Source organism: Dromaius novaehollandiae, chromosome 18 (assembly GCF_036370855.1).
Source record: "Dromaius novaehollandiae isolate bDroNov1 chromosome 18, bDroNov1.hap1, whole genome shotgun sequence".
Classification (NCBI taxonomy): Eukaryota; Metazoa; Chordata; class Aves; order Casuariiformes; family Dromaiidae; genus Dromaius; species Dromaius novaehollandiae.
In genome coordinates, this window is record NC_088115.1 from 2905807 (window position 1) to 2931466 (window position 25660).

Genomic DNA, 25660 nt, shown 5'->3' on the forward strand with positions numbered 1-25660 from the left:
CCCCAGACAGTCCAAGATCCACAGCTGTGATCAAGCTGTTTGGAGTGCATGTGCACTGGTTTACCATGCTTCAACCTACATGCTGAGCCCTTAAGATTTTAAGCTTTCTTTACTACGAGTGTTGTCATTTTCTTTGGCAGCTATGGCCCACTTCCTAGGCACAGATGCTCCATGACAGTGTATGGACTAGCTACTTAGGGCTCCTATGATAGGTGTTGACTCTTCATCTCCACCTTTCCCTCACACTGCTTTCTGTGGCTTTATTTTGTGAACAATGTATTTTACACTTAGTATGTCAGTGACATGGGATTGTTATGATAATTACAGCTGGTCTTCATAGAAGGATTGCAACAACGGTCACTGGTTACTTTACACACACCAACGAAGGTAAAGAACCTTAAATGTGGCTTCTCACTATTCCTGTGTATTCCTCAGTGTTTGAGTCAATGTTTCTGATTCCAGGTCATCTTTATTGAACTGCACTTTTTCAGCTTGTGCTCCTACTCTGTAAGCAGTGTCCTGCCCAAATATATCTGGATGTTAGAAAGGTTCCTCCTTAGGGGAACTTGGCCCTTTGAGGTCAGCCATATTCCAGTTCCTCTGTGTACTCTAAGAAGCTGTCTATGTTTTCAGAAATCACTTGTACTATACCAATTTATTGCAGTGCACGTAGGGCTAGAACCATTGGGAATGTAGTGAGAAGCCTACCTAAATGAAGCCAGTATTTGTGATCATTCCTCCCTTTGATTCATGTAAGCTTCTTGGTTTTGGCATCGTAAACTGATGGTATTGAAAGGAGAGAGAAATGCATGAAAGCACAAGTGAAGCAATGGCACAGAATCCAGAAAGTCACTGGAGAGATGGATGGCATTGCTGCTCCAAGTGGGAACAAGACTGGCAGTCTTTTGCACAGGTCATGATATGCTAGGAGCCAGCCTTATTCATGGAACGGAATATGTTATCTTTGTACAGGCAGTATTTAAACAAAACTTGTACAATCAGGGTTATGATAACACATTGCACTTTATACCTGAGAGTGTCAGTGCACTTTGCAAGGACAAAATGATTAAATCCAGCAGTATCCAAAGGATCCTTTTCCTGTATGAGAGAGGAAAAAGTGAAATGACTTCCTAAAGATCTCGTGTTAAAGCAGGAGAAGCATGCAGGAATAGAATCCCAAATGTACTTATCACCTTCCTGATTTTTTTACTACGATTTTCACCTGATAATGCCCAGCCATGAACACCTTGCTATCTCGCTGACTCGAGGGCACTTTCAGGCAATAAAAACGTTTTTACTGATCTGCTAGAGGCAGGATTACAGCCTGAGGCAGAAAGAGCTGTAAAGATCTCATTGCTGACAACAGGTCTCTAGTCCACACAAAACAGTTATGATCAGGGGAAAAAAATAGGACTGTTCCCCTATTTATGTTGACTGATATACAGTCAGCGGTGTGATTAAACTGCATCCTGTGGACTGCAACGTTGTGTTTTTCGTATCTCAATTATGACGATAATGCAACAAATGTGCACTGTTTGTATTGTTGCCTTTACACTCCCTCTAGTGGCTTTGTTTAAAATTTACCTCTTCTACCAATGTGAACACAGAGCTTAAAATAGAAAAATGGTTCCAAACTACAAATACCAGCAGCTCTCAGGACAGCTGAGAAAGGACCCGAGGACACACCTCTCAATATTATTCTAGCAAATATCTCTAAAGATTTCTGTTTTTCATCTAAAGCTATAAAAGCCCATGGAAAACCAGAGCATTTCTAAACGTTATCTCTGGATTTGCTTTTTGTTTTAGCTGCTATTTTTTTGATTTGGTGGGTGGCCCTTTCTACCTCATAGCAGAGTGACAGTGAGAGAAGGACCCAGACCTTTAATCTTGTTTTGTAGTGGATTTAGCAGGAAACAGCTGCAACAGCCTGGAAATTACCATGGAAAAGATACTGAAAACAGAATTGAAAACTTCCATTCTGAAGGCATTTGGAAGCTCTGGAGGAGGATACATCAGCCAAGGCCAAGCCTATGAAACGGACAGTGGACGAGTATTTGTTAAGATCAACCACAAATCTCAGGTTAATGCTAGCAGATATTTAACTACTAATATTATTGCATATAGAGAGCAATATATTTTTTTTTAAGTTAGCGGTTGCTTGTAAATGCCAGAGAGTTGTGCATTTTCAAGCTTTGAATTACTCAAGCTTTTCTTTCAATTTTCTTTTGAAAGCTGTAGTATATTTTACATCAAGTATTAATGCAGTGGGTTTGGTTAATGATGCATGTGGTGTAATGCAGTATGATAGCTTTCAACAACAGGAACTGGCATTGCTGTATGGAGGAAAAAAAAAAGGCCAAGCGAACAGTTGTTTTTGTAGTTCTTAGAGTTTGGAAGAGCCTAAAGCTGAATTTGCATTTACTGCATTCCTCTTCATATTCCAGCTTGGAGAATAGAATAGTAGGAGGGAAAGAGGGAGGGAGGGAGAAAACAAAGGGTGTCAGTGCTAAAACTCATGCATTTCTTGAAAGCTACAGATTTTTCAAGCTTTTCCATTGTTTTCTGGGTTTCCAGCAGTAAGATTATTACAGTTTTTCAGGCTGAGCTCTTGATTTTTCTATTACTAAATAAATGAGGTACTAAATTGTCTTTTGTAACCCAGTGTATCAGAAATTTGCTTATCAATATCTACAACATCCCCAAACTGCTGTAAAGAACAGCACTTAAAAGTACAGAGTACAGGTTTAATGTTTGTGCTGTCAACTCCATCTGGTGGCCATTGACCTGCATGGAAGGAAAGAACCAGTTTGAGGATTCAATTTTTTACTTCATTTAGCAGTGACCATCTGTGGTTTTTGAAGGATGAGGTCTTGGGTACTATCCTCAGAGACAGCTGTTACATCTCAGTAGTTTGATATTGCCATAAGTAACTGGGAATTCAAGGTGAAATGTTTTCTATCCTACTACCCTGGGATGAATTTGGGGAAAAGAAAGAGATTAAAATCCAACTAGGGTAATCAAACAAGTCTCCCTGTGTGGACTGAAACCTCACTGCAGCTACATTCTTTTATCAAGAGAAGTTAACTGTTATGTTTGAAAACAAGGCTATTTTTCAAAGTATTTGTTGCAGGCGTCCATAGTTTAGCCCAAGGATGTTCTTATTCCTTGACAGGCTAGAAAGATGTTTGAAGGGGAAATGGCAAGTTTGGAAGCTATTCAGAAGACCAATACTGTGAGAGTGCCTCAGCCTATTAAAGTGATTGACCTTCCTGGAGGAGGAGCAATGTTTGTCATGGAGTACCTAAAGATGAAGCATCTCAACAAGTATGTCTGCACTTCTCTCTGTTTTTCTTCCTACAGCATTTTTTTCAGAGTGTTTTCTTATCTCTATGCTCAGCCAGAGAGATTCCTGAAAAGAATGTCTCTGTTCTCTTACAGGTTAAATCTGTCAAGATCTATGTTAAAATGTGTATGCATATATGTATGTACACTCCCTCCCCATATTTTGCTCTTCTCTGACCTTCTGCCTGCAGTAGTAATGGCACACTCTATGACTAGTCCGGAGCTGTGTTTGATTGCAGGTAGATCAGTCCACATGTGCTGATCAGTCAGATATTACTAAAGCGAATGGGAAAAAGGCTCAGTTTTGCCCATCTTTTCCCCATTAGATTATTAATTTGACCTTCTTTTCCCAGCCTGTCAGTTTTCATTAAAGTTATAGGCTCCTTACATCTTTGAGACCTCTGGTTCCATATCAAATACAGTCGAAGCCAGCCAACAAGCTCGAAGGCACTAGGGCAGAGAAGAAATAAACAGATAGATAATGACTGTATATGTCTTGTTTCTTTAGTAAACCAAGCTGAAAATGGAATTAGGCTTTCAAGAGTCATCACCTTCATTCCCCTGCTCTGAGGGAATGTAGTGATGCCTATGTGTCTTCTGGCAGTTGTTTGCCAGCTTACTCTTCTTATTGGGAGAATAATGGTGATTCCACAGCCTCTCCTAACAGTCCATGACAGTTGTTTACTATTCTTAATATTAGGAAAGGTTTTCTAATATCTAACCTGAATCATCTTTGTTGCAATTTTAAATTTTAAAGAGATCGTTCCCTTTCTTGCAGATGCTGTTAGGTATCTATGCACAGAAACTAACTGTTTCTCTTTAGTCTTTTTTTTAGGGTAAGCGACCTCAGTTAATTCAATTTTTCACTCATGGCTTCTTTTTAGACTTATCATTCTTATTTCTGTCCAACTGATCTTGAAGTGTGAGGCCCAAAACTAGATACCATGTTTTCTTCTCTGCTGATTAATGTGGAGTTGACCAGGAGGATTACTTAATGGCTTTCACACTGTGCTTCTATTTATACAACCTTGTGTTATGTTTGCTCTTTTTGCAAGAGCATATCATTGACTAGTGTTCATTTTATTATCTGTTATAAACGCTTTCTACAGAGTTGCTGTCTAGCCGTTTTCTCCCTATTATGTATTTATGCAGCTGAATGTTCCTGGCAAATGTAGAACGCTGTACTTGTTCATATTGAATTAAGATTTTTTTTTCCTGTAATGTTTCATTAATTTGTCTTGTTTCATGTTTTTTTTTTAACCTACAGATATTCTTCAAAGCTTGGAGAGCTGATAGCAGATCTTCATCTTTATAACCAGAAGCTTGGAGAGAAACTGAGAAAGGAGGACCACACAATTGGTAGAGTATAGATACCATGTACTAAAACAAAAATGAAATAATTCATTTGGCTGTGACACAGTATTGCATTATAATTTTAATGATGATTTTAATGATGTCTCATAAGACACCTCCTGTCCCTATGCCAAGCTTCTCAAAAGTACATAATATACAGAGTAACTATAATTATTATTATGTACATTAAACAAATGTTATCCTTTTAAACTTGACAATACTCAGTGAATATACTTTTAATTCTCCATTTTGTACATGCTTTGTTATATAAAAATACGTTGATACTGGCATTTACTAACACGTAATGCTAATAGTTGATATTTATATTTTTCAACATTTCTTAAACCAAACTAAAGATTTGGGCTAGATGTCTCTTTCAGTATCAGGTAAAACTTTCAGCGTCTCAATCTCTTGATCTTACACACATTCTCTTTTTTATTTTTTCACCCTGTCAGTTCAACCAATTAACTTACTATAAAATATCTACCATTTTGTAAACACACAATGAAATTCCCCTTTAAATATATTGGGGATTTTTGAACTAAAATATATAATCTAATGTATAACTATTGTCGCTTCTTAAAGGCAATTATAATTCAGCATTGTAAGGGTCACAATCCATTTTCCACTGATATCAGTGAAAGAACCTTCCATCATTCTTTGGAAAGTGGATTAAGGCAAGAATGAACAAAATGGGAAAACATACAGGAATTCTACTTCTTTTAGAGTGGTTAGTATTAAAATCTGATGCCCAATTTTGTTTCTGCATGTTTCCCATGACTTCAGGAATGGACAGAGTTTGACTTGTAGTAGTATACATATTACATTCCATTATTTTGGAGAGAAAGCCAGATTACTGGCAAGTCGCAAATAATACATGAATCAAAAATAAGCCGTATTTTATTGGCAACATGTTCCAGTGTCAGAACAGTGGCTTACAAATCAGAGATCAGGCTCTGTTCCTGAATGTGCAGCTTGGTTATCCAAATAAAAGTCACTCATTGTGTCTCTGTATCCATTCAATATATTTGAGGTTAAGATAATGTTTTTATCTTTAGAGAGGACCGTGACCATGAAATAAGTGTAACTTATAAGTGTCCATACTTAAAATTATTTGTTATGCCTATTGCCTGAAATTTAATTCTGTATTTGCAGACTTCTCTGTGTAATGATCTTTAAACTTGTTATATTTGTGTTATTTCTTAGGTAAAGGTGCAGGTCACTCTGAGTCTCACTACGTGGATAAGTTTGGATTCCATATAGCCACTTGCTGTGGCTATATACCACAGGTATGTTCCATGTCTGTGAAGTTAGTATGCACTCATAAAGTTTTGCAAACTCCATACACAAAAGCTTGTTTTATTGCATTCAGCTTTATGATCCCAGCTTTTAGTGTTTCATTTGGATCCGATGGTGAAATGAATGAGATGGCTATTCAGTGGCATGCAGCAAGCAAGTGCAGTGGTTTGGACAAGAAGTTGAAATTATGTGGTGGTTCTTCAGCTTGGTGATACTTAACAAAATAAGTATTCCTTCATAAGCCATATCTTTGTTTTTTCTAAGTCCCTACTACATAGGTCTCAAATGGCAAAATCCACTGCTTTTTAGAGGGCCTCGGCATATAAAACCTCATGTAAAACATCGAAACAGGCTCTCGGAGATAAATTAGTCATTTCTGACTCTGCATATGGCAGAATTTCGTTCAGCTATTTAACTGAATGAACTTTCAATATCTGAAACTCTTTGCTGAGTACAGCTTTTTACCAAATTAGGAATGCATTGCCTAATAGATTTTGGAATATAATATGGAAAAACTGAAATGGGCTGATTAGAGACTCTCCCTCTAAAATATATGAATAAGAAAACTGAATGACTGAAAATAGCCAGAACCTTAACTTGTATCTCATGTTAAAGACAGCCCCATCTAAGCATGGAAGAAAGTACCACTCCCAGCTGAACAGTCAACCAAATGTCTAGTAACACTGTTTAGGCCATATTAACATTATTTAGATTGTTGTGTCAGCAGTGAACATTTTAACTCGGTGTCTTTGTATTATTAATACTGACTATGCATATGTTAAAATTGTTTATTATAAACTTCTATATCATATTTTTAAGGTGAATGAATGGCAGAGTGATTGGCCTTCTTTCTTTGTACGTCACCGACTCCAAGCTCAATTGGATTTGATCGAAAAAGATTATGGAGACAGAGAAGCAAGAGAACTTTGGTCACAGCTAAAAGTACGAACCATGTCTTAAATCTGTCATTTGTGAAGTTAGATAATATGTACAGTGGAATTTTAAATGTTTTATAGCAAATTTACATGGCTTTTAGTGAACAGGAATAACGTCACAGCTGGTCTAACGTCAGTCAGTTGAAAAGAATTCATGTTGCTCTTTCGTTTTTTTAAATGGATATTAAAAATAAACCTCTAAGTCAGCCCTGAAATTTATTTCTTAGAATATAGCTAATAATGATAAAATAGGAAGTTGTGTCTCAGAATTAAGTTCCATAAAAACTGAATGTCTCCATGATAGCAGCTCAGGGAGAACCAGAGGGCTGTAATCTTCTTTGCCACTTAAACCATTTCTTTTAAATGGAGCTTATTTTATATTTCTTGTGACAGCCTATAGTATCCATGTATGAAGCAATACATTAATGCTAGATGTTGATACTAGGGTGTGAAGTAAATGATTTGTTAAGCACTGTCAAGAAGAAGTAAGAATATTTATTAGTGATTTGTAGTTTAGAATTATGCTTGTAGCCATCACTTCAAAAGCGCTCCATGAGGACTGAAAATAGGCAGTATCTGATCAGTTTTCTCTCTTATACTATATAGTATTCTGCTTATTTAATATTTTTTTCAAAGCTCCTGAACTGTTACGTGTTTGTTCATGCTCTTTCAGCTAAAGATTCCTGAAATGTTCTGTGACATAGAAATTGTTCCTGCTCTCCTGCATGGGGACCTGTGGGCAGGAAACGTGGCTGAGGATGACTCCGGACCAATTATCTTTGATCCTGCCTCCTTTTATGGCCATTCAGAATTTGAACTGGCCATTGCTGGAATGTTCGGTGGGTTTAGCAGCTCTTTTTTCTCTGCGTATCACAGTAAAATACCCAAAGCTCCAGGATTTGAGAAACGAAACAAATTGTATCAGCTCTTTAATTATATAAACCACTGGAACCATTTTGGGACAGGGTATAGGGGCTCTACCCTAAATGTAATGAGAAAGCTTTTAAAGTAAACAAAAACGTTCGAGAAATTCTGACATACTCCCTGCTTACCACAAATAACACAATCTAGAAGTTAATGTTAATGATAAAACACATGACAGATGTAAAAGGCTTCATACACTTTTGAGCCTCACTAAATTTTAGGAGTGACTGTGTTATTTTTACTGTGTATACTAGTTTACTACCACAGATTCACACCACGCTGAAGAAAAAGACTGCATCATTTGTGAAAACTTCACTAGGCTGGAAAAGTAGTGTGACAGTCAGGCTAACCTTACTGTTTGTAGGCTGCCCTACTTGTCAGTCGCTGCATTGCCGTGCTCTCTTGCATCTTGCCACTTCGGCTGTTCTATCACCAGTTCGTTGTTGAGAGCTACTGTTCTGGGTTTGTGGTGCTGGAAGTGATCACTGGTTCCTCACCTCTCCCCTTTTTTGTTGGGTTTTCCTTTTATCTCCTGTGTCTCTTTCCATCCCTTTCCCCATTTATGTTTCTGTGTTGTCTTTCTTTCCCCTTGTAAGAGTTCTGATCCAAAATTTAATTCAGATTCTATGAATCTGGAAATTAAAACCTTCTCTTTATCTGAGGAAGAGTAGATTGGGCCCTTTGGACTGCACTTTGCAAGCATATATAATAGCATTTCTTATATTTTTTGTACTTAATTTAACAGAATGTTCTTAATAGTAGCGTATCTTAGCTATAGTAAGATGTCAGTAGGTTATGATATGATAGTAATGTATATTTAAATAATTTTGTAAAAACGTATCAGAGGAGGGAGACTTAGCTGCTTGATGACAAGAAAGTATCTATTATTGCCACTTGATTTTTTTCAGTTATAGAAAATACTGCATGCTAGGCAAAACTAGACTGTTCTACCACTGCTGGTTTATTGGAGGAACATGTAAAAATCGATGGTTTAAAAATATTTTTTAGTATTCCTATTTGCTTTATTTTTACAGAAAAAATAGGCAATGAGAATTTTGGGAGCAAAAACATGTAACAAATATACTGGTATACAATGTGAGCAAGAGCACATTAACAAATCGATCTGTTTTTTAATGGAAGAAAGTAGGGGTAAAGAAAGTAAATATAAGTGTGATCCTACAAAGGCTTACGTGAATTGGAAAATTTGAATTAGACTGACTGAACCTATGTCTTTATTCTTTGGATGGTTTAATGCCTGATACCTAAAAAGTTATATTCAAGATGTTCAAATATGTTTAGACCTTTGTTCAGCTTTATGTGGTATTGCTATGATGAATTGTATCTTGAGAATAACATTATTCCAATGAAGGAGAATATAGCAGACACTAAAACAATGTTTTTTCGTATGTTTGCTACTCTATAAGAGCTTTCTTTTAAAGTTTAAAGTTAGATTTTGTAATTGATATCATCTAAGCAATTTGAATTTAATTCTGTGTAAACATAATACAAATAGTTTAAAATCTTTACTTACTTTGAATTTGGGTTACAATGAGGTGAATTTGTCACATTGTGTTTCTAACACTTGGTACTATTATAATAGTGGAAAAGCGGAATAATGGTGTTAGAATCCAGCTGAAATTGTAGCTGATAGCTAGATCCAGGTCCGAGAAAACTGCAAAGTGCATGATAACTAGCATTTATTGATGTTAACAAAAATACATGTGAACTTAAGATCTCTCCTTGTCAAATAAAATACTTACCTTGCAAAAACTAGGTATTGGGGGTCCCTGCGTCTTGTGATTGTGGTTTGCGTTAGGAGTCTGAGCCTCAAGAGGGCCATTCGGGTATGGATGGAGCTGCTGGACACTACCTGTCCCAACTTAAGGGTCTCCCCGAATTTATAATCAATGGAGGGAAAGCAGCAGCTGCTAAGGTGACGTGCTTCACCCTAAACAACGCTGTAGTTTGTCAGTCGGACCGATCCTTTGGGTGTATTTTCCTTCTGTTAAGTAAAAACCCGGGGTGACTAACTCAGCTTCTATTTCAGACTCCAATTTTAGTTTTCTAGTACCGGCAATATATGAAGAGAGAAGTGGGAGATTAACGCTGGTATCTGGTAAAAAAACATTTTAGGAGTAGCCAGGACGAAAGGTGGGGTGAGATGGGGGGCGGCGGCAGCTACCGGCCGCCGGCGCCATGGCGGAGACCGCGGTGCGCCTCGCCGCTCGCTGAGGCAAAGCCGCCACCGGGCGCTCCCGGCAGACAGAGCGCGGGACCGCAGCACACGCCGGGGACTGAGGAACGGCCCTGGCGAGGGAGGGCACCGCGCTTCCCCTCAGCCTCCCCCGCCGCCGCGCTGCAGGGGAGGAGCCGCGCGCGGGCGCGGAGCCGCCACCGCATCTTTTCGGCCCGTGCGGCGCCCCGTAGAGGGCGGCTGCGCGCGTGGGCGGGCGGTGGGAGCGCAGCGGCTGTTGCCGGGGTAATGCGCGCGGGAGCTGGCGGCGCGCGGGGTGGGGGCGGCTCGCGGGCCCCGGTGCCGGTGCCGGCGGCGGTGGCGTCGCCGGGAGGCAGCGGCCGTGCTGGGGGGTGGGGGGGGCCGGGCCGCGCGGCGCCTCCCGCCGCTGCGGGAGAGGGGCGCGGCGGGCCGCATGGCGGGCGGGACAGGGCCGGGCGGCGGCGGCGGGGGGGGCCCGGCCTCGACTGCCCGCTCCGGGGGCTGCCGTGACCGGCCCGCCGCGTTTCTGCCCCGCTGCTGCCAGGGAGCGCTGACGGGCGGCCCCGAGCATGGCGCTGAGCGAGGTGGATGACGACGGCTGCGAGCAGGAGGGGAGCAAGAACGCGGAGCCGGATGTCATCGCCCGGGGAAACATTCTGGAGAGCTTCACGGAGAGCCAGGAGGTCCGGGCGCTCATCGGGCACCTCGGGGCCGTGTGCGGCGACCTGGCGGCCCGCGAAATGACCATCGAGAAATTCATAGGTAAGCGCAGCATCCGAGGGGCCTGCGCCCTTACATTGCTTAAAGCACTTTGATACGAGAAAGGACCGAGCACTGATTTCTGACTGGAAACGACATTTGGACTTTATTAACAGACAGCTTGGCCATATATATATTTTTACCCACATTTTGTTTTCCAGGTGTATATTCTGTTGTGACCCAGTAGCTAAAACTCACATCTTGGATGTAAGAAACCTGAATTTTGAACCTTGCTTAGCCACCTGTTTCCTATGCAAATATGGATGGTAATTCAGTTAAAGTTTTCAGGAGCCTGTGCAAATTGCAGGCAAATAGTCTGACGTGCAGAAGGCCTGCTTTATTATTTTCAAGAATAGTTTATTATTGGCAGCTGGCATGGACTTTGGTTATAAATACAGCCATGCAGTGTTTCTGAGAACCAAGCAGTTATTTGTTCACTGATCTGATAGCCAGATTTAGATGCTCCCAGAGAGGCAGGGGCTAATTTTCATGGTTACTGGAACTGAACTGAGATATTTATCAGCTGCCAGAAGTTGCAGTTGTGAGAAAATTCACAAAGGTGAGAGAGGACCAAACTATCTGAGACATGTGCAGCTCAGTAAAAATACTAAAAAGGGGCATATTTTGCTATGGTAAGTGTAAAAATGGTGTTATTAGAGGGGAAAAAAGGTAGAGTTTGTTTGTTGATCGTAAGTTTGTATGTCTATCAAAAATCAGTATCTGCTTGCTAGAAATACATACATTTTGTATTCTAAGATTGTAACTTCGTATTATGAGCTTTACGTTTCATAGAAAATATAAAAAGTAGATTAACACAAGCGAAAAGGACAGCCGACTCCATGCAGACTGCCTAGTTGTTTCTGAACGGAGGCAACTCAGGTCTGACTTAGTAGCCCTGGTTCTGTGCCGTACGATGGAAGCTATGCAAGCAGCAGACCTCAGCTGAATAACTGGTGGTGTTACCATGTTCGTGTAGCGGTGTCCTAGGTAGGTCTGTTAGACTGCTCATCTGCGGAATGGATACAATATCCTGGCCAGATAATTTGCAAAAGCTAATTTGGCGTTTTGAGTATTTACAAAATGAACTATTTCGACTGGATTAGCATTTTGTAAATACTTTTGCAAAAATTGTGAAGTTACAAAAACTTGCTAATAACAACAAAAAATATTGCTACAGTGTCTGTTTTCACCAAAAATAAACTAGGCAGGCAAACAATAAACCAAAATGCCCCACATTTTGAAATCTGGCCTTGCTGAAGTTATTCAGTAGAATTATAAATTAAGCAGGAAATGGACTCTGAAGTTCAGTTGGCTAAAGATGTAAAACAATTTGTGGACAGATTGTACTGGAATAAGGAAGCCTGTACGAAAAGTTGTTACATCTGCTGCCTACGATCCAGCATTGAGGCACTCCTATTCCTCCTGCCCTTTCCAAGAAAAAAAGGCACAAAAGCTATAGCCACGCACACTGTTAGGTTCTAAAGTATTTGTAGGTATCAGGAAAAGAGGCAGCCAGCACGGTAAATATTGTAATAGAAGCATCTGTTGTGGCAGTCGCGACAGCTCCCCTGCTATCACTTTTCTGTCCATGGTCTTGGAGTTGCATTGCTGATTATTCAATACTGTGCTCCACTCATTTGTGATTATTATTAATCTGTCCTAAATCCTTGATTGATTGAACGGATCATGAGTCATCTGAGGACGTTAATGGTGAACATGTAACTGCTCAGAAAGAAGTAGAAAGAACACTCATATTTATGTTGATTGTTCAGTATCCTAGGTAAAAAGGCAGAATTTGATGGGATAACAAAGCATCTTCTGAAAAATCTCAGTCTCTGAAAAGCCATCATCTGCTTCTGGAGGTGATGATCTTGCTGGGCCTTGCTGTCCTTCATGTCATATATACTATCTCTGTGTATTTATATTGTCTGTATTTCTGATCTACATCTCTCCTCTATCGCATTAATGAGAAAAATTGCTTGTCTATCCACTGAAACACTAACTTTTGCACTTCCTGGGAGCGTGCCCTTGAAAACTGGGGGGTATGGCTGTATAATCCTGTTCAGAAGAGCATGTCATTGCCCAGTCTGTGTACATATACATATATATATACATGCACACACACACACACACACACATATATACACACACACTTAACTTTGATAGGCACTGTACATATTGTTCAGTATCTGGTTATAAGATTTAGTGTCGTAAGGCAACATTTGACGCTTCATGAGCAAAAGAGGCATGTCCCAAAATGCTAACAGATTAAGTGAGTATATGGATATAATGTTGAAGGTTAGGGAGTAGCTTAATCTGTGTGCAGATTATTCAGTAATGACCAATTACAGAAGATTTTAACATAGATCTTTGAAATATTCACAAAAATCTGTGGCGTTCAATTTTTTAATCTACTAGTATAATTTTGTAGGAAAATTTAGGAAGATCTTTTTCTGAAATAATAACATCACAAAAACTTTTATTTAGTTTGTTCTCTTCAATCAACATTTTGATTTTGGGTCTTATTTTAGATTGCCAGACTGTGATATGGGAAACCAATTTAGCAGTATAAGGAATTGCAGTTAAATTCCATTTCTGATTGAAAGCTATTGCTGTGAGTGTTGGTGGCTCTTCCTGCATTTGCTAGTTCCATTGTTCATGTGTGGTTTAAGATATCATTAATTTCAATGGGAAGTTAGTGTTAATTAGGAGCTCAGACTCATCTGATAGTAAACAACACTTTGGTATCCCAGCAGAACTGTAGAAGTTAGTGCAAGGATACTGTTGGACTGGCTGGTGTCTTTGAAGTAGTTGTGCAGTGTCATCCAGTGGTCAAACATAGCTCTGTCGAACTTGTATTACATTTTAAATCTAACTGTTGGTATGACCAAGAGGAGAAGGGTAAAAGGGTTGGAGAGCAAAATTGTTGGGACAAACAAATGCAGGAAAAGGAAAGGTTAAGAAGATATTTTAGTTTTAAGTAAAAAAGCCATTTTCTGACCAAATATCTAAAAGGATACAGGTAATCATCAGTGCAATATTGGATTGTTTTATGATCTCTTCTGAAAACTAACTTTCATTTCTGTAGCTGCTTTGCATTGATTTAAGGTTAAATGGAAATACTTCTGTTTCTGCAAACTGTGGCAACTTGTTCTTAGTATTTTCAATATTAAAATGCATATGACAGACCATTTTGCCTAAAGAAAGAAAACATATTGCTGACAGCAAGATGAAGCAAGAAATGTGAAAATTTTTGAGGAGCATGGGATTTAGGGGTTAATAATAGCTGCAGTTTGTATTTTTCCAGGTGGTTAATGACAAAGCTGTTTAATCATGTCAGGAACTTTTATTCTTTGCTGAATAATTTCCTTTGTTCCTTTTCAAAAAAAAAAAAAAAATTCTATCTCTGAGAATTGTGATGAGCACCTTCTAATGCAAAGTGATGCTGTATTTTTTTCCCATGCCCAAGAAGCTTAAAATGGAGAGAATAAGATTTCACAACTCCTATATCTTGTTTCAGTGCAGATCCTTGAATATGTTATAGGCATGGGAAGGAAGATACCCTTGTGAAGGAACCCCACGCGTCCAGGGAGAATTTCCCCTGGCTGTATTAGCCCCAGGGTTGAAAAAATCTTCATACTACTGCACTTCTTGATGTTTAGGTATTGTGTGTGTATTTTTAAAAAGAGTTAGTTACTTGACATGGTGATGAGTAGAATAGTAGAAGTAAGAAGAATTTACGTGTAGAAGTAAGTGGAATTTGGGATGTTCAGGGAGAAGATGGGAACAGCAATGAAGGAAGGTGTAAAAGCAGTGTTCTGAGGCTGACTGGGTAGGAGTGCAGTGTAAATGGTTACAGTAACTTCTCTGTAGTCTTCCTGCTTTTTGACCTCATTTACAGGTGGTGACAGCACTTAGCTTTAGGATATTGAAATCTTCCTCTAAAGCTGTCTAGAATCAGAGGTGTATCTCAAAATTAATACTGTTAATGGCTTCTAATTTGAATAGCTTTTCACAAATATCTTTTCCTTTTCAGTTATAATGGACAAGTACCAGGAGCAACCTCACTTGCTGGATCGACACTTAGGTAGAAATGTCATCTTTAAAATTTTTTTTCTGTGTATGTACTTGAAAATCTATTAAGCTAGAAAATCCATACTTGCATCGCAAATTTGCTGTAGTTGGTATTGCATATATGACTATTACCTCCCTCTTTATTAAAAGTATGAGAAATTCAGAGCTACTATATGTAGTTTCACTTTTTTCTCCTCTCCTTTCATTAGAGTGGATGATGAATTCATTGTTGGATATAGTACGAGACAGTGGATCTCCTCCCCTGCTAGTTCACTTGGCTTTTAAATTCCTTTACATCATTACAAAGGTAAAAAATGAAATTTAACATTCTCTAATGAAAGTATGTGAGTTTCCTATATTTTTCTTTGTTGTTTAAAAAATTTAAATAACATTTTGATTTTTTTAAATAGTAGAAAGAAAAGTATTGTCTGAGTACTGCAATGAAACATTTAAAATATAGTTAAAAGTTTTTTGTTTTGTTGCTTTTAAACTGTGTTCACCCACGTCTTCAGAGAGTCAACACTTTTATGGGGTCGTGGGAATGTCTTTCCCCCATTTGCAGTTCCGTAAATCTTTTTTGGCTGTTACAGCCGTTGTCTACATTGGGAAGAATTTAGGGGTAGTTAATTGTCCTCTAAATGCGATAAATATGTAGTTTTTTTTTGCAAAAGGATGCATTGTTTCTTTTGTTTTTCTTTTTATCAGTTCTTCCCATCTGATTCCATTCTGATTCTCTTTTTGTGACGTAATCTTGCTGTTGCTTTCTTCTACTTTTCTTCCACCAGCTCCTTGGATGTGCTTCAGTTTGTGTTAGAATTTTGCTTTTGCTCCTTCTATGAGTTAGCTGAGCTCAGGGAGGTAGAGAAGTTCGCTGATGAGACCCCAGGAGACATCGCTGAATAGTGTTGTTGAGCAGGAGGAATATCTTGTGGAAAGCAGATTCGGGTTCTTCTTCCCAGATATGTCCTCTTGTACCAATGATACCCTTGCAAGGTTGGGCACCCCTGTTAGAAGGAATGAGGCTGGAAGGTGACTAGTGTATTGTTGAATTTTAAAATTGGTTTTAGAGCAGATTGAATTTTGAAAAGGCATTCTACAAGACCTGCTCTCCGATACTTTAAAAGAAAATAAGCTTCTGTGATATTAAAGAAGTTTCTTTTAAACTGGCTAAAAGGTAGGAAAATAGAGAACTGTCAGTGGAGTCCCACAGCTGTCTTTGCTGGGACCTGTGTTATTTGGTTATATTTCTAAGTGATCTGTAAAAAGGGGAGGACAGAGTGGTGATATAATTAGCTGATGGTATTTGATAATCCAGAGTAGTAAAGAGCAAGGTCTGAAAACAAAAAATTGCAGACACTGGGATGCTTAATGATAAAATGACAGTCATAATGTTAAAAAAAAATTATGATGAAAATTTAGGTGGACTGTACAGTTATACGGTGGTTCAGTGAAGGTTTTCAGCAGTCTGTGTGCCAAAAGGAAATGTAAATATGCATTGAGCAGGAGCTGATCATCTCTTGAGCCAGTTCTTAGGAGTTTGTTTTAAGGAATTGTCCCTCCTTCCATTCTTAGTAAGCGTGTAAAAACTCAAAAACCTTGAAGTATTTAAGAAATGAATTCATATTCTTAAGGTTCTTAATACATGGGGATCATATGCAAGAAGCTCCTCAAAGGCTCTTTTCTTTTTCTTCAATACTTGAAGATGGCAGATGGCTTACTAAATTGTGAAAGTGTTTCTTTTGTAGGTGAGAGGGTACAAACTTTTCCTCCCGCTATTTCCTCATGAAGTAGGTGATCTACAGCCTGTTTTGGATATGCTTGTGGACCAGAATCCAAAAGACTGCGAGGTGAGAAGTAGCCATGCTTTCTGTTTAACTTCTGTTTATATTTCCTATAAAATTCTGCAAGAAGAAATATTAACTGAATAGTTGGATTTAATATTGAAGTCACCTTGTCAGAAAAGAAATATTGTGTAATTGAGGGAGAAGCCTCGTTGTATCTTTCCTTTATTGGATGTGTTCTACAGATTTAGAAATGAGGGAAGAAATTAGTATAAACAACAGTAAAAGGAAAGACAGTGAAAGACAAAGAACTTCTAAAAGGTAAAAGGTTTTTTTGGCTGAGAGTGTTCTGAGCAAGAATTATGATTGGAGAAAATATTTAAGCAAAGTATTTTTAGGCATGGATTGAGATATCATATTTCATACTCATATTAGGAAAAATAAAAATTCCCAGGGGCTTATTGAGATTGATGAATTTTAAGAGTGATGATCATCTATTATAAGGAGCAAAATTAAATTATTTTAAAATCTTAGAAATAAATTCTGTACTTTAGATTTGAATTGATTTTTAATATGCTTTATTGCTTCTGAGCACTTTGCCTTTGTTGTTAATGTAGTTGTACAGCTTCTGTTTCTTAAAGAGCAATTTCCACAAAACTAAGGTCATCTTTTTTTCTTATAACTATTCATGGAATAAGTATTCTTTTTATGCACTCAAAGCATCAATTTAAGATGTATTAGCTTTTATGGTGAAACCTTACCTTAGAAGCTCTGTAAAAGTTTCTTCCTGTCTCTCTCTAAACAGTTGTTTCAGTAAGCCCATGAAAACAGTAAGTGAGAAAATAGAAAGAACAACATATTTCTAAGTCTTTTTCTGTTGTCATGCTTTGTCTGGGAGCTAGTGGCTAGTCTGTGCTCCAGGCCATTTTGCTGGAATATGTTCTAGGACATGGAGTGCATATTTTATTTTACCATTCTTTTCCAGACTTGGGAGACTCGTTATATGCTTTTATTATGGCTCTCCATGATATGCTTGATTCCTTTTGATCTGGCCCGTTTTGATGGAAATATTCTTTCTGAAGAAGGGCATGCTCGAATACCAACAATGGATCGCATACTTAAAATAGCAAAAGTAAGTATAATACATCCTGTAATACATTCAAACCTGTGATTATTTTTTTTTTAGGCTTAATCTTTCAATATATAATAAATTGTGATCTTTTCAAATACTAAAGGCAAAATTTTCTATATCTAATCTGTAAAGAATTTCTCCATAGTTTTAGAATCTTTAATATGTTCTTTGATTCTTTAATGTCAGGTGAGACTGTTCCTTTTTTTTCTAAGGTAATAAACTGTTTTATCTTAAGACTATCTAGTATGAATGTATGCTTTTTACTATATAAGCTTTTACTATATAAGCTTCTAAAATTTGAAAATACTAGCTAGTTTTCCTGAAAGCCAGGTTTGATGATTTATAGAGGAAATTACCATTTGTTCAGGATGAGTAACATATCTCTGAGAAGCTATGACTGCAGGAAAAATTTTCGGTGAAGATACTAAACTTTCAGTGAGCATTAACAGAAATGGCTAACTTGTAATCCCTTTAAGATAAAAATAAATAACAACCCACAACACACACATACCTGAACAGCTTCTGCTTCTGACAGTAGCAGCTCTTAAGTGACTTATCACTCATAGACATGTGGTAGCACAAGTACAACTGTAATTTAAGATTTCAGTAAATGTAAATGTGCTTTGAAAGGCACTAGAAGGAAGACTGTTGTCTGGGATATCGTTTGTTAAATAGAATATTTAGTTTATGACTGTTTTAGGCTCAGTATAATGTTTGTAAGCACTTCATGTGCAAAGTTGTTATGTGGTTGCATTATTAAATCTACATGTGTGAACTCTTTCACAGTTGGTTTTCTTTTACTTTTAGTGTTACTTGGTTGTCAGTGATAAGGCTCGAGATGCAGCTGCTGTACTGGTTTCAAAGTAAGTCTCTCTTGTGCTTCTTGTCGAAAAAGGAAAAAAGCGGTTGCCCTTCTCTCCTGCCATTTTTCAAGCTGACAGTATTACTAATGATAGTGTTGGGAGGACTGAAAGTTTGGCAATTGCATATGAGATGCTAAACTTGTGAATAGCCTACTGATGATTGGAAATGTTATGTTTTCTTCTGTTTACCAACGAAACAGGTATCTATCGGAAGTGATACTTGTAGTTCTTTACTGCTGACAGAATACTGTTCAGAGTGCTTTCCCTGGTTTCTAGGGACTTAGAAAAGGTCACAGAATCACAGCATGGCTGAGGTTGGAAGGGATCTCTGGAGATCATCTAGTTCAACCCCCTTGCTCAAGCAGGGTCGCCTAGAGCAGGTTGCCCAGGACTGTGTCCAGATGGCTTCTGAATACCTTCAAGGATGGAGACATCACAGCCTCTCTAAAATTATTCAGTTATGTGTTCAGACACCAAGCAGTTTCCCTGTGACAGAGGTGCAGTTGTTCTGATTTTTTTTGCATCACTTCAGTAATTATGTTGCTAGGGTTGCTATAAATTTGAAACGATCAGCTTCTATATCTCTTCTCTCGTCTCCTAACGTTTTAGTGGAGATTGGAATTAGTGCGTTTTAGAAAACAAGAGATTATGTTAATCACTTTCATAGGAATAGATTACATATAAAATATTACCATGACAATTTGTTAGCTTATGCCTTTTGCATAAATGAGAAAAGGAGTTGTAAAGCAGTGGAGGACCAGGCCTTGCATCTCTTAGTGACCGTGAGCTATGATTTAGTACAATATATAGATTTCCTAAGGGTTGTATTTTTTCATTTGTGATGCATATGAAAGTAAATGATAAAGAACCTAAAGTGTGATAGTATACATATCTTATTCCAGCATAATCTGTCAGAAAAGAACTTTAATCAGCTCAGTTTGTGATTTACTTTTTTCTTTTTTTAATAAACAACCCCCCCCCCCAATCTTTATGCTAGCACATCCCATATCTATACTAGCATATGCGGCCTCTACGCTAGGGGGCTCTGCCAGCATAGTTTTGCCAATGTAGCTCTAGGAGCAGAGGCTCTGTAGGGTGGAACAAGATTAAATGCTGAGAGCGGATGTAGGTAGCTAGTCTGAATAGCAGAACCTGTGTTAACATTCTTCTTTAGGTTGAAGGAGGCACAAAGTTACAGGCTTAATTGTATAGAAACTGTTGTCAGATACAACTTTTTTTAATAGAGAAGATCCTAACTTTTGTTTTTTTGGGAAATAACTGCCCATGTACTTATTTTAAATTTACTTTGAACTTCTGTCACAGGACCTACAATGCTTTAGAAATTTGCCTTTATTGAGTATAATGCTGAAGCTGTGAATCTGATGACAAGACAAAAACTTGTTTTTGGAGTGACATTGTCATGCGGAAAATTAATGAAGGGGTTGGGAACAGAATCCAGAGTATCAGTGTTGGTTGCCTGTCTTGTTCTGTGCATCAGCATTGGTCACCTGCCTTATCACAGGGTGGCAGAAGCATAAGGATTTCAGGAGAAAGTGTGACACAGCGAGTCATTTGTGGGCAAACAGAGGTGCCTGAATGTGCCCTTTCTCTTCTTTGCTTCCCCCAAAACCTGCAAATCACAAAACATACCAAACATCTTGAAGGAATTGCCTGGATTTGGTGACTTCCCTGAATTCTCCTCAAATAAGGATGACTAATTCAAAAAGATTCTTTCACCACTTTAGACTAGTTGAATTTGTACTTCGTTTACACTCCAAGATATCTGTAAAATAGGTTACTTATGGAAGCACATATATAGTAATGTAATTGATTACAGCATTCAGCAAAATTTTGTGTTTAGGCAGTGTTCAAAACTGGATTTAAGGAGGATTTCATAAGTGCCTTGCATCCCCATGTAGGGTACTATGCAGATATGTTGTTAGCAGTTGTCTTGTGTTCCGTTCTCCTCCACTTTATTGGCTAAATTAATTTTTTATTTAAAATATATGCTCATAACAAATAAGGTGATTGGATGCATTAATGAATATTAAGAATATCTTCTGGTACCAGTTGGATCAAGGTGTTTAAGACTGTAATAGGAGCAAAACTGCTATTTGAGCAGTTTTAGCTGCTATTTTAGCAGGGTTTTTTTGTTTAGTAAACTAGCAAAACTGCTAGTTTAGATATAGTTATTTAGTTATTATGAAAACACCGTTTTCAAGGTAGCCTAATGCTTAAAACACTTCACCAGGAAATAGAAAACCCAGGCCCTAGGCCTTTGGCCTGAGCGCGCTTGAATTCACTGCTCTTTTATCCCGGAGAAACTCTCTGATGAGCAGGGTGTAGAGTTGGTATAGAGATGAGATCTCTCTTCATTCATCCTCTCGAAGTTAGACTAGCAGGTAGGCAGGAATGCCGAAGTCCTGCTGCCCGTAGAGAGAGAAAATGCAGGTTTCTGACTGTAGCCCGTTGAGTAGGAAACTCCTTAGGGAGTGAGAGAAAGAAAAGACGACGAAGGGAAAGTCTAGGTTCTGGTTCCTGCTCTAAAGAGTCTATGAATTTGGGGGTAAAATTCAGAAACACCCAGATCCAAGATTTTCCTTTTTCCAAGTCATTCCCATTTTGTAAGGCAAAGGAGCTGGAGTTTGTTCCATGAATTCCCTCTTCTGGTTGCTCGGTGACCTGGCTGCAGGAGGAGGAGGAGGTTAGGCTTATCCCTGTCTTGCTCCTAGTCAGGAGGTTAGGGCACCTCCTCTGGCAAATGAAGATTTCAACTCCTTCAGGCTGAGAATGGGTCTAGGAACCAGCTCGCCTGCTTTACAGGTTACTTCTGTTACTCCCGGGCTATTGTGCAAAAGAAGACTTTGTACTTGCTGCTCTATTAAAAGAAAAAACAAAGCAAAATTAAAAACAACCCCTTAACCAGTCCCTCCTCACTCATTGCTCTGTTGTTGAACAGAAGTAGTCATGGGCTTTGAATCAAGTGATCACATGTCTGTTCAGTGTTTCCTGCTTTCTCTGTATTTAATATTCCCCATTAATTAGCTCTTAGTGTAGTTCCATATTCAATCAGTAGGTGTATAGACGAACCAGACGTGGGCTGTCTGCATATCCTACTTTTAAGTGCTATAAATTGTATTTTGTGGGCTTTGCCATATACCTTCTTGTTTCCTTTGATTGTATTGTGAACAAAGTTTTTTAATTTAGTCTGAATCCCTCTGCTGGACCACAGACCTAACATTTAGGTGCTGCAAAGAATCAATTAGATGCCTGAAGTCGTTGGCTTGGCTGGCACAGGTGATGACTGAATTTATATGTGTAGGGAGGTAGTTTAACCATCATGAACCTCTTTGGTCCTCTGTAAAATGGATGAAAATGCATCTCCTGACCCACCCTGTGTGATAAACGATAAGTGTTTGACCTAATCAAAAATCGGGAAAAAAAAAGTCTGCCTCGGATGATTGCTCTTTACGGCCTCGGAAACAGATCTGTCTGATAGACGTGGAGTACGGATCCATCGTCGATTTGAGCAGATTTTCAGATTTGCAGAGTAGCTGTTCTTGTTGAGAATTACTGTATTCATTTCTGCTTTTCACTGATTCTCATGAAAGTAATTTTATATAGGAACTTTGTAAAGTTTGTCGCTTTACAAATGCAATGAGAAATCTTTAGAATTCCAGTTAACAGGTTGGTATATTTGTAAGTCAAAGTTTGGGTCAGAGCCTTGCTCACGAACAGAAGGGCTAAACAGCTGATGTTTGGGATGTTCCCACCCTTAGCGGTTTAGGAAAATGTCCACTGAAGAATTGCCTTTGGGAGCTGCGACCAGTTTGGATAGCAGGAAAAATGAGGTGTTCACTGAGAATCATAAAGTTACTAACTGCAGTCGGTTTTTTTTTGTTTGTTTTTTTTGTGACAGATTTATTGCCCGCCCTGATGTCAGGCAAAAAAGAATGGCAGATTTCCTTGACTGGACACTTTCAATGTTATCTAAATCCTCCTTTCAGACCATGGAGGGGACTGTTGTTGTGAATGGCATGCTCCAGGCCCTGGTAAATACTGTTTTTCCTTTAAAAGATAGATGATTGTATTTATGTTAATTTTTTCTATATGATATTGCTATGGTAGACCTTTAATAGCAAAGGCACCGAGAGGTTCCTTGTTATTAAAAAAGAATAAGGTAATATAAAGCTTGAATGTCCTCTAAAACACTTCTCAAGATGTAACCTCCACATAGGTATTTTGTCTTTAAGCACACATCATCAACAAATGAAAATGAAGTTGTCAGTACAGGTACTGATAAATAACTCTCAAAATATGCTTTCAAAATCTAATTATATCTATAGTAGTCATTTCATAATTCATTTTTTCTGGATTTGTACAAAACCTTTGAAAATTTAATCAGAACTGTACAAAGGGGCTGGGCTTTTGATACATTAGTGGCCCCTCCTAGACTTTTCAGAATGGATAGTCAAAATGCGAGTGATCTGTGAAAGTGTTGGCTGTTCTTTTCCAACTAAAATATTTGTTCTCAGACATACTACACTTACTGGACAGTGTCTTTGAGTAGGCTGAAAAAATTCACAATTTCCTGTGTTTTTCTGTGCTAATCTGAACAAGTGCTTTGTTTAATGCTGTTTGCCATGTGTAATTTTAAAAGTTCATGACTCAAGAGCTGAATCCTTAGTTTGTGTTTTAAAATTAATATACTATGCATAGGAAAAAATCTTTAATACATGAACTACATGATCATATAGTAATATGGTCACACTGCTACATTCTAAAAAATATATTTTTATAACAGCTTAGTCTGTGTTTGTAGTTTGACGCCCTTAAAAGGGCCTGTGTGTGTTTTGATATACTTGAATAACAGTTCTGGCATCTGTTCTGATTTTGTTGCCCAAATATTTTTGGGTGGAGTAATGGGGGTGTATGGGGAGGGGAGGAGAAGGGGAGTTGTTTCTTGTTGTTTTTGTTGTTGACCAAGGTCAAGGTGTAGTGCAAGTGCTGTCAGATAGCATGCTCTTGTATAGCCTTACAGGTTTAAGGATTTGCTGGCATTTTCATGAGTTTCTATAATTTGCATAAATTTGCAGCTCTTTTTAAATAATTGCTATGAGGACTTCTATGCAGTATGTTACTAAACATCAAAGCAAAGTTCTGACATAAAAGTGCATGTGTATTTTTGTTCAGCAGCTCTTCCAAATCAGAAGATAGGAGAAATGATCTATATTTAGAATAACTTAGAACTTGCTGTTTAAGCGAGAGGAAGCATTATTTGTATGCATTGCAGTGTGTTTCAAAAGACACAATGATGTTTCATCATTTTGTTGTCAGATCTGGAAAGGAGGCTGATTGTTTGCTGTTCTAGGTGCATGATGAGACCTGTAGGATGTATAATACGTTAGTGTTTTGTTGTAATTCCTTTGACTTTGGCTCTATCCACCTGTTCATTAGTGCATACTAAGCGAAACAGGTGAATACTTAACAAGTAGAATCGAAACTAGAACATGATACAATATACCTGGAAGCAAAAGCCTGCCTGCTTGCATTTATATGATTCCCCCCCACCGTCAGATAGGAGAAGTTACCTATCAAACCAGTTTCAGTTGTGTCCTAGTGCTCGTACCTCGTGTTCCAGTTGGTAGGTATGAGCAGGCTGAATTTTTAAAGCCTTTTCCTGCATTCAGTCTTGAATTTTTAATTTTTGTTAGTACAATGCAAGCATAAATTATATCATTAGGGATTAGAGGTTTTTGGAAGGATATGCATGGAGGTGTTTGTGTACGTAGCCATGCTTAAGTGGAGCAGGAAATACTTATTTTAAGAGTTTAATATTAAGAATTTTATAAAATGCTTTTAACAATAGTGTCTTGTTAAACCAAAAATATTAGCCAAAAATAAAAGCAATATTTAAAATAAGGAAACCTTTTCCCTTAAACATACAGAATTCTAACAGTCCATACAGAAGCAAAGTAAATCATTGCTCACTGTGGAAAGCAGAACGCATCGTGGTGAGGGACAGCTAAAGCTTGTGTCAACAAGCTTTAAAATTTTTAGTTCTCTAATTCCTCCAGCAATTCTTCATTTTAAGAGTAAAGCATTAGTCCTGCCTGGGCATTTCCTTCTGAATGGCGGGGGCACACAACCGTTTTTTCAGTCCTGGTCAGTAGAGCAGGGCAGGTTTTGGGGGAAGTAATACTTCCCTCCAGGGTGGAGGGAAAAAGTCTTTCCCTCTCCTCATCAGATCAGTTTGGCGCTGCCCGTGCTAGAGTGGGTTTCAGAAGGATTATGGTATTATGGTATTTGCAGCCTGCATGTAGGAAAGAGCTTGCAGCGAGACTGGAATGGCAAAAACGTTTTAAAACAGCACGAAACTCTTGCATTTCAATGAACTGAAACTGCAGGTTAGGTACGCGGCAAGTAGGTCTACGTTGCTGCACTTTGATCTGCCTCTTCATGGCCTTAAGTCTCAGTGATTAGGTATGCTACTGTTTAATCTCCCTCAGCGTTGTGTGTAGAACAAGTACTACTGTTTCATGGTTCCTGTTGAAACACGCAGCCTGCATTACACATTTTAATTCCACTGATGCTTTTTTCTTTTTTTTTTCCCTTTACACCTGTCGTCAGTAATATATCATTTCACAACAGGTGTGCACGAGCAGGAATCTTCGCTTGCAGTGTTTCAAATTCGCTTTTTCAAGCTGCTTTTTTATTGCAACTGAAATTGCAGCATTGCATTAAGTTTACTTAGGCACTTGGATAGTTCATATGGATAGCTAATTAAACGGCTATAAATGCTGGATTTCTAAGAAATTGCTAACTTTTTTATAACACTTGTTCACTGGAAGAAAACATCTAGGCTGTTTCAAGAACCTGCATTTTAAATTCTCTTGGTCTGGAGGTTTGCTTTTAAACCTGCCATTATATCAAACAGCTTTTTAGTTATTGCTGCAGGGCGTAGCACTCCCAGTTCTTGCGTG

The 25660-nt window shown here is 38.4% G+C and overlaps 2 protein-coding genes across 2 annotated transcripts in view; both read left to right on the plus strand.

Annotated features, from left to right (window-relative positions):
• LOC112995575 (fructosamine-3-kinase) lies at window positions 1–9626 on the plus strand. Its single transcript, XM_026120620.2, has 7 exons — window positions 1–387; window positions 1899–2080; window positions 3173–3324; window positions 4610–4701; window positions 5902–5984; window positions 6814–6936; window positions 7603–9626. The coding sequence occupies exons 1-7, from the start codon at window positions 315–317 to the stop codon at window positions 7939–7941; spliced, it is 1044 nt and encodes a 347-aa protein (XP_025976405.2). The 5' UTR covers window positions 1–314; the 3' UTR covers window positions 7942–9626.
• Window positions 9627–10029: 403 nt separating this feature from the next.
• Window positions 10030–25660, plus strand: part of TBCD (tubulin folding cofactor D) — a 125213-nt gene continuing 109582 nt past the window's right edge. The window contains exons 1-8 of the mRNA XM_064522457.1: window positions 10030–10332; window positions 10613–10830; window positions 14864–14914; window positions 15111–15208; window positions 16647–16748; window positions 17668–17814; window positions 18622–18677; window positions 22597–22729. Coding sequence (XP_064378527.1) covers window positions 10638–10830; window positions 14864–14914; window positions 15111–15208; window positions 16647–16748; window positions 17668–17814; window positions 18622–18677; window positions 22597–22729 — 780 coding nt within the window. The 5' untranslated portion in view covers window positions 10030–10332; window positions 10613–10637. The remainder of the gene's footprint in view (window positions 10333–10612; window positions 10831–14863; window positions 14915–15110; window positions 15209–16646; window positions 16749–17667; window positions 17815–18621; window positions 18678–22596; window positions 22730–25660) is intronic.

Bases quoted from the DNA above. Each gene is read 5' to 3' on its own strand.
- LOC112995575 (XM_026120620.2), top strand. From the start codon at position 315: ATGATAATTACAGCTGGTCTTCATAGAAGGATTGCAACAACGGTCACT. The intron at 5,985-6,813 runs GTATGTTCCATG...CATATTTTTAAG, and splicing joins GCTGTGGCTATATACCACAG to GTGAATGAATGGCAGAGTGA. The intron at 6,937-7,602 runs GTACGAACCATG...ATGCTCTTTCAG, and splicing joins AACTTTGGTCACAGCTAAAA to CTAAAGATTCCTGAAATGTT.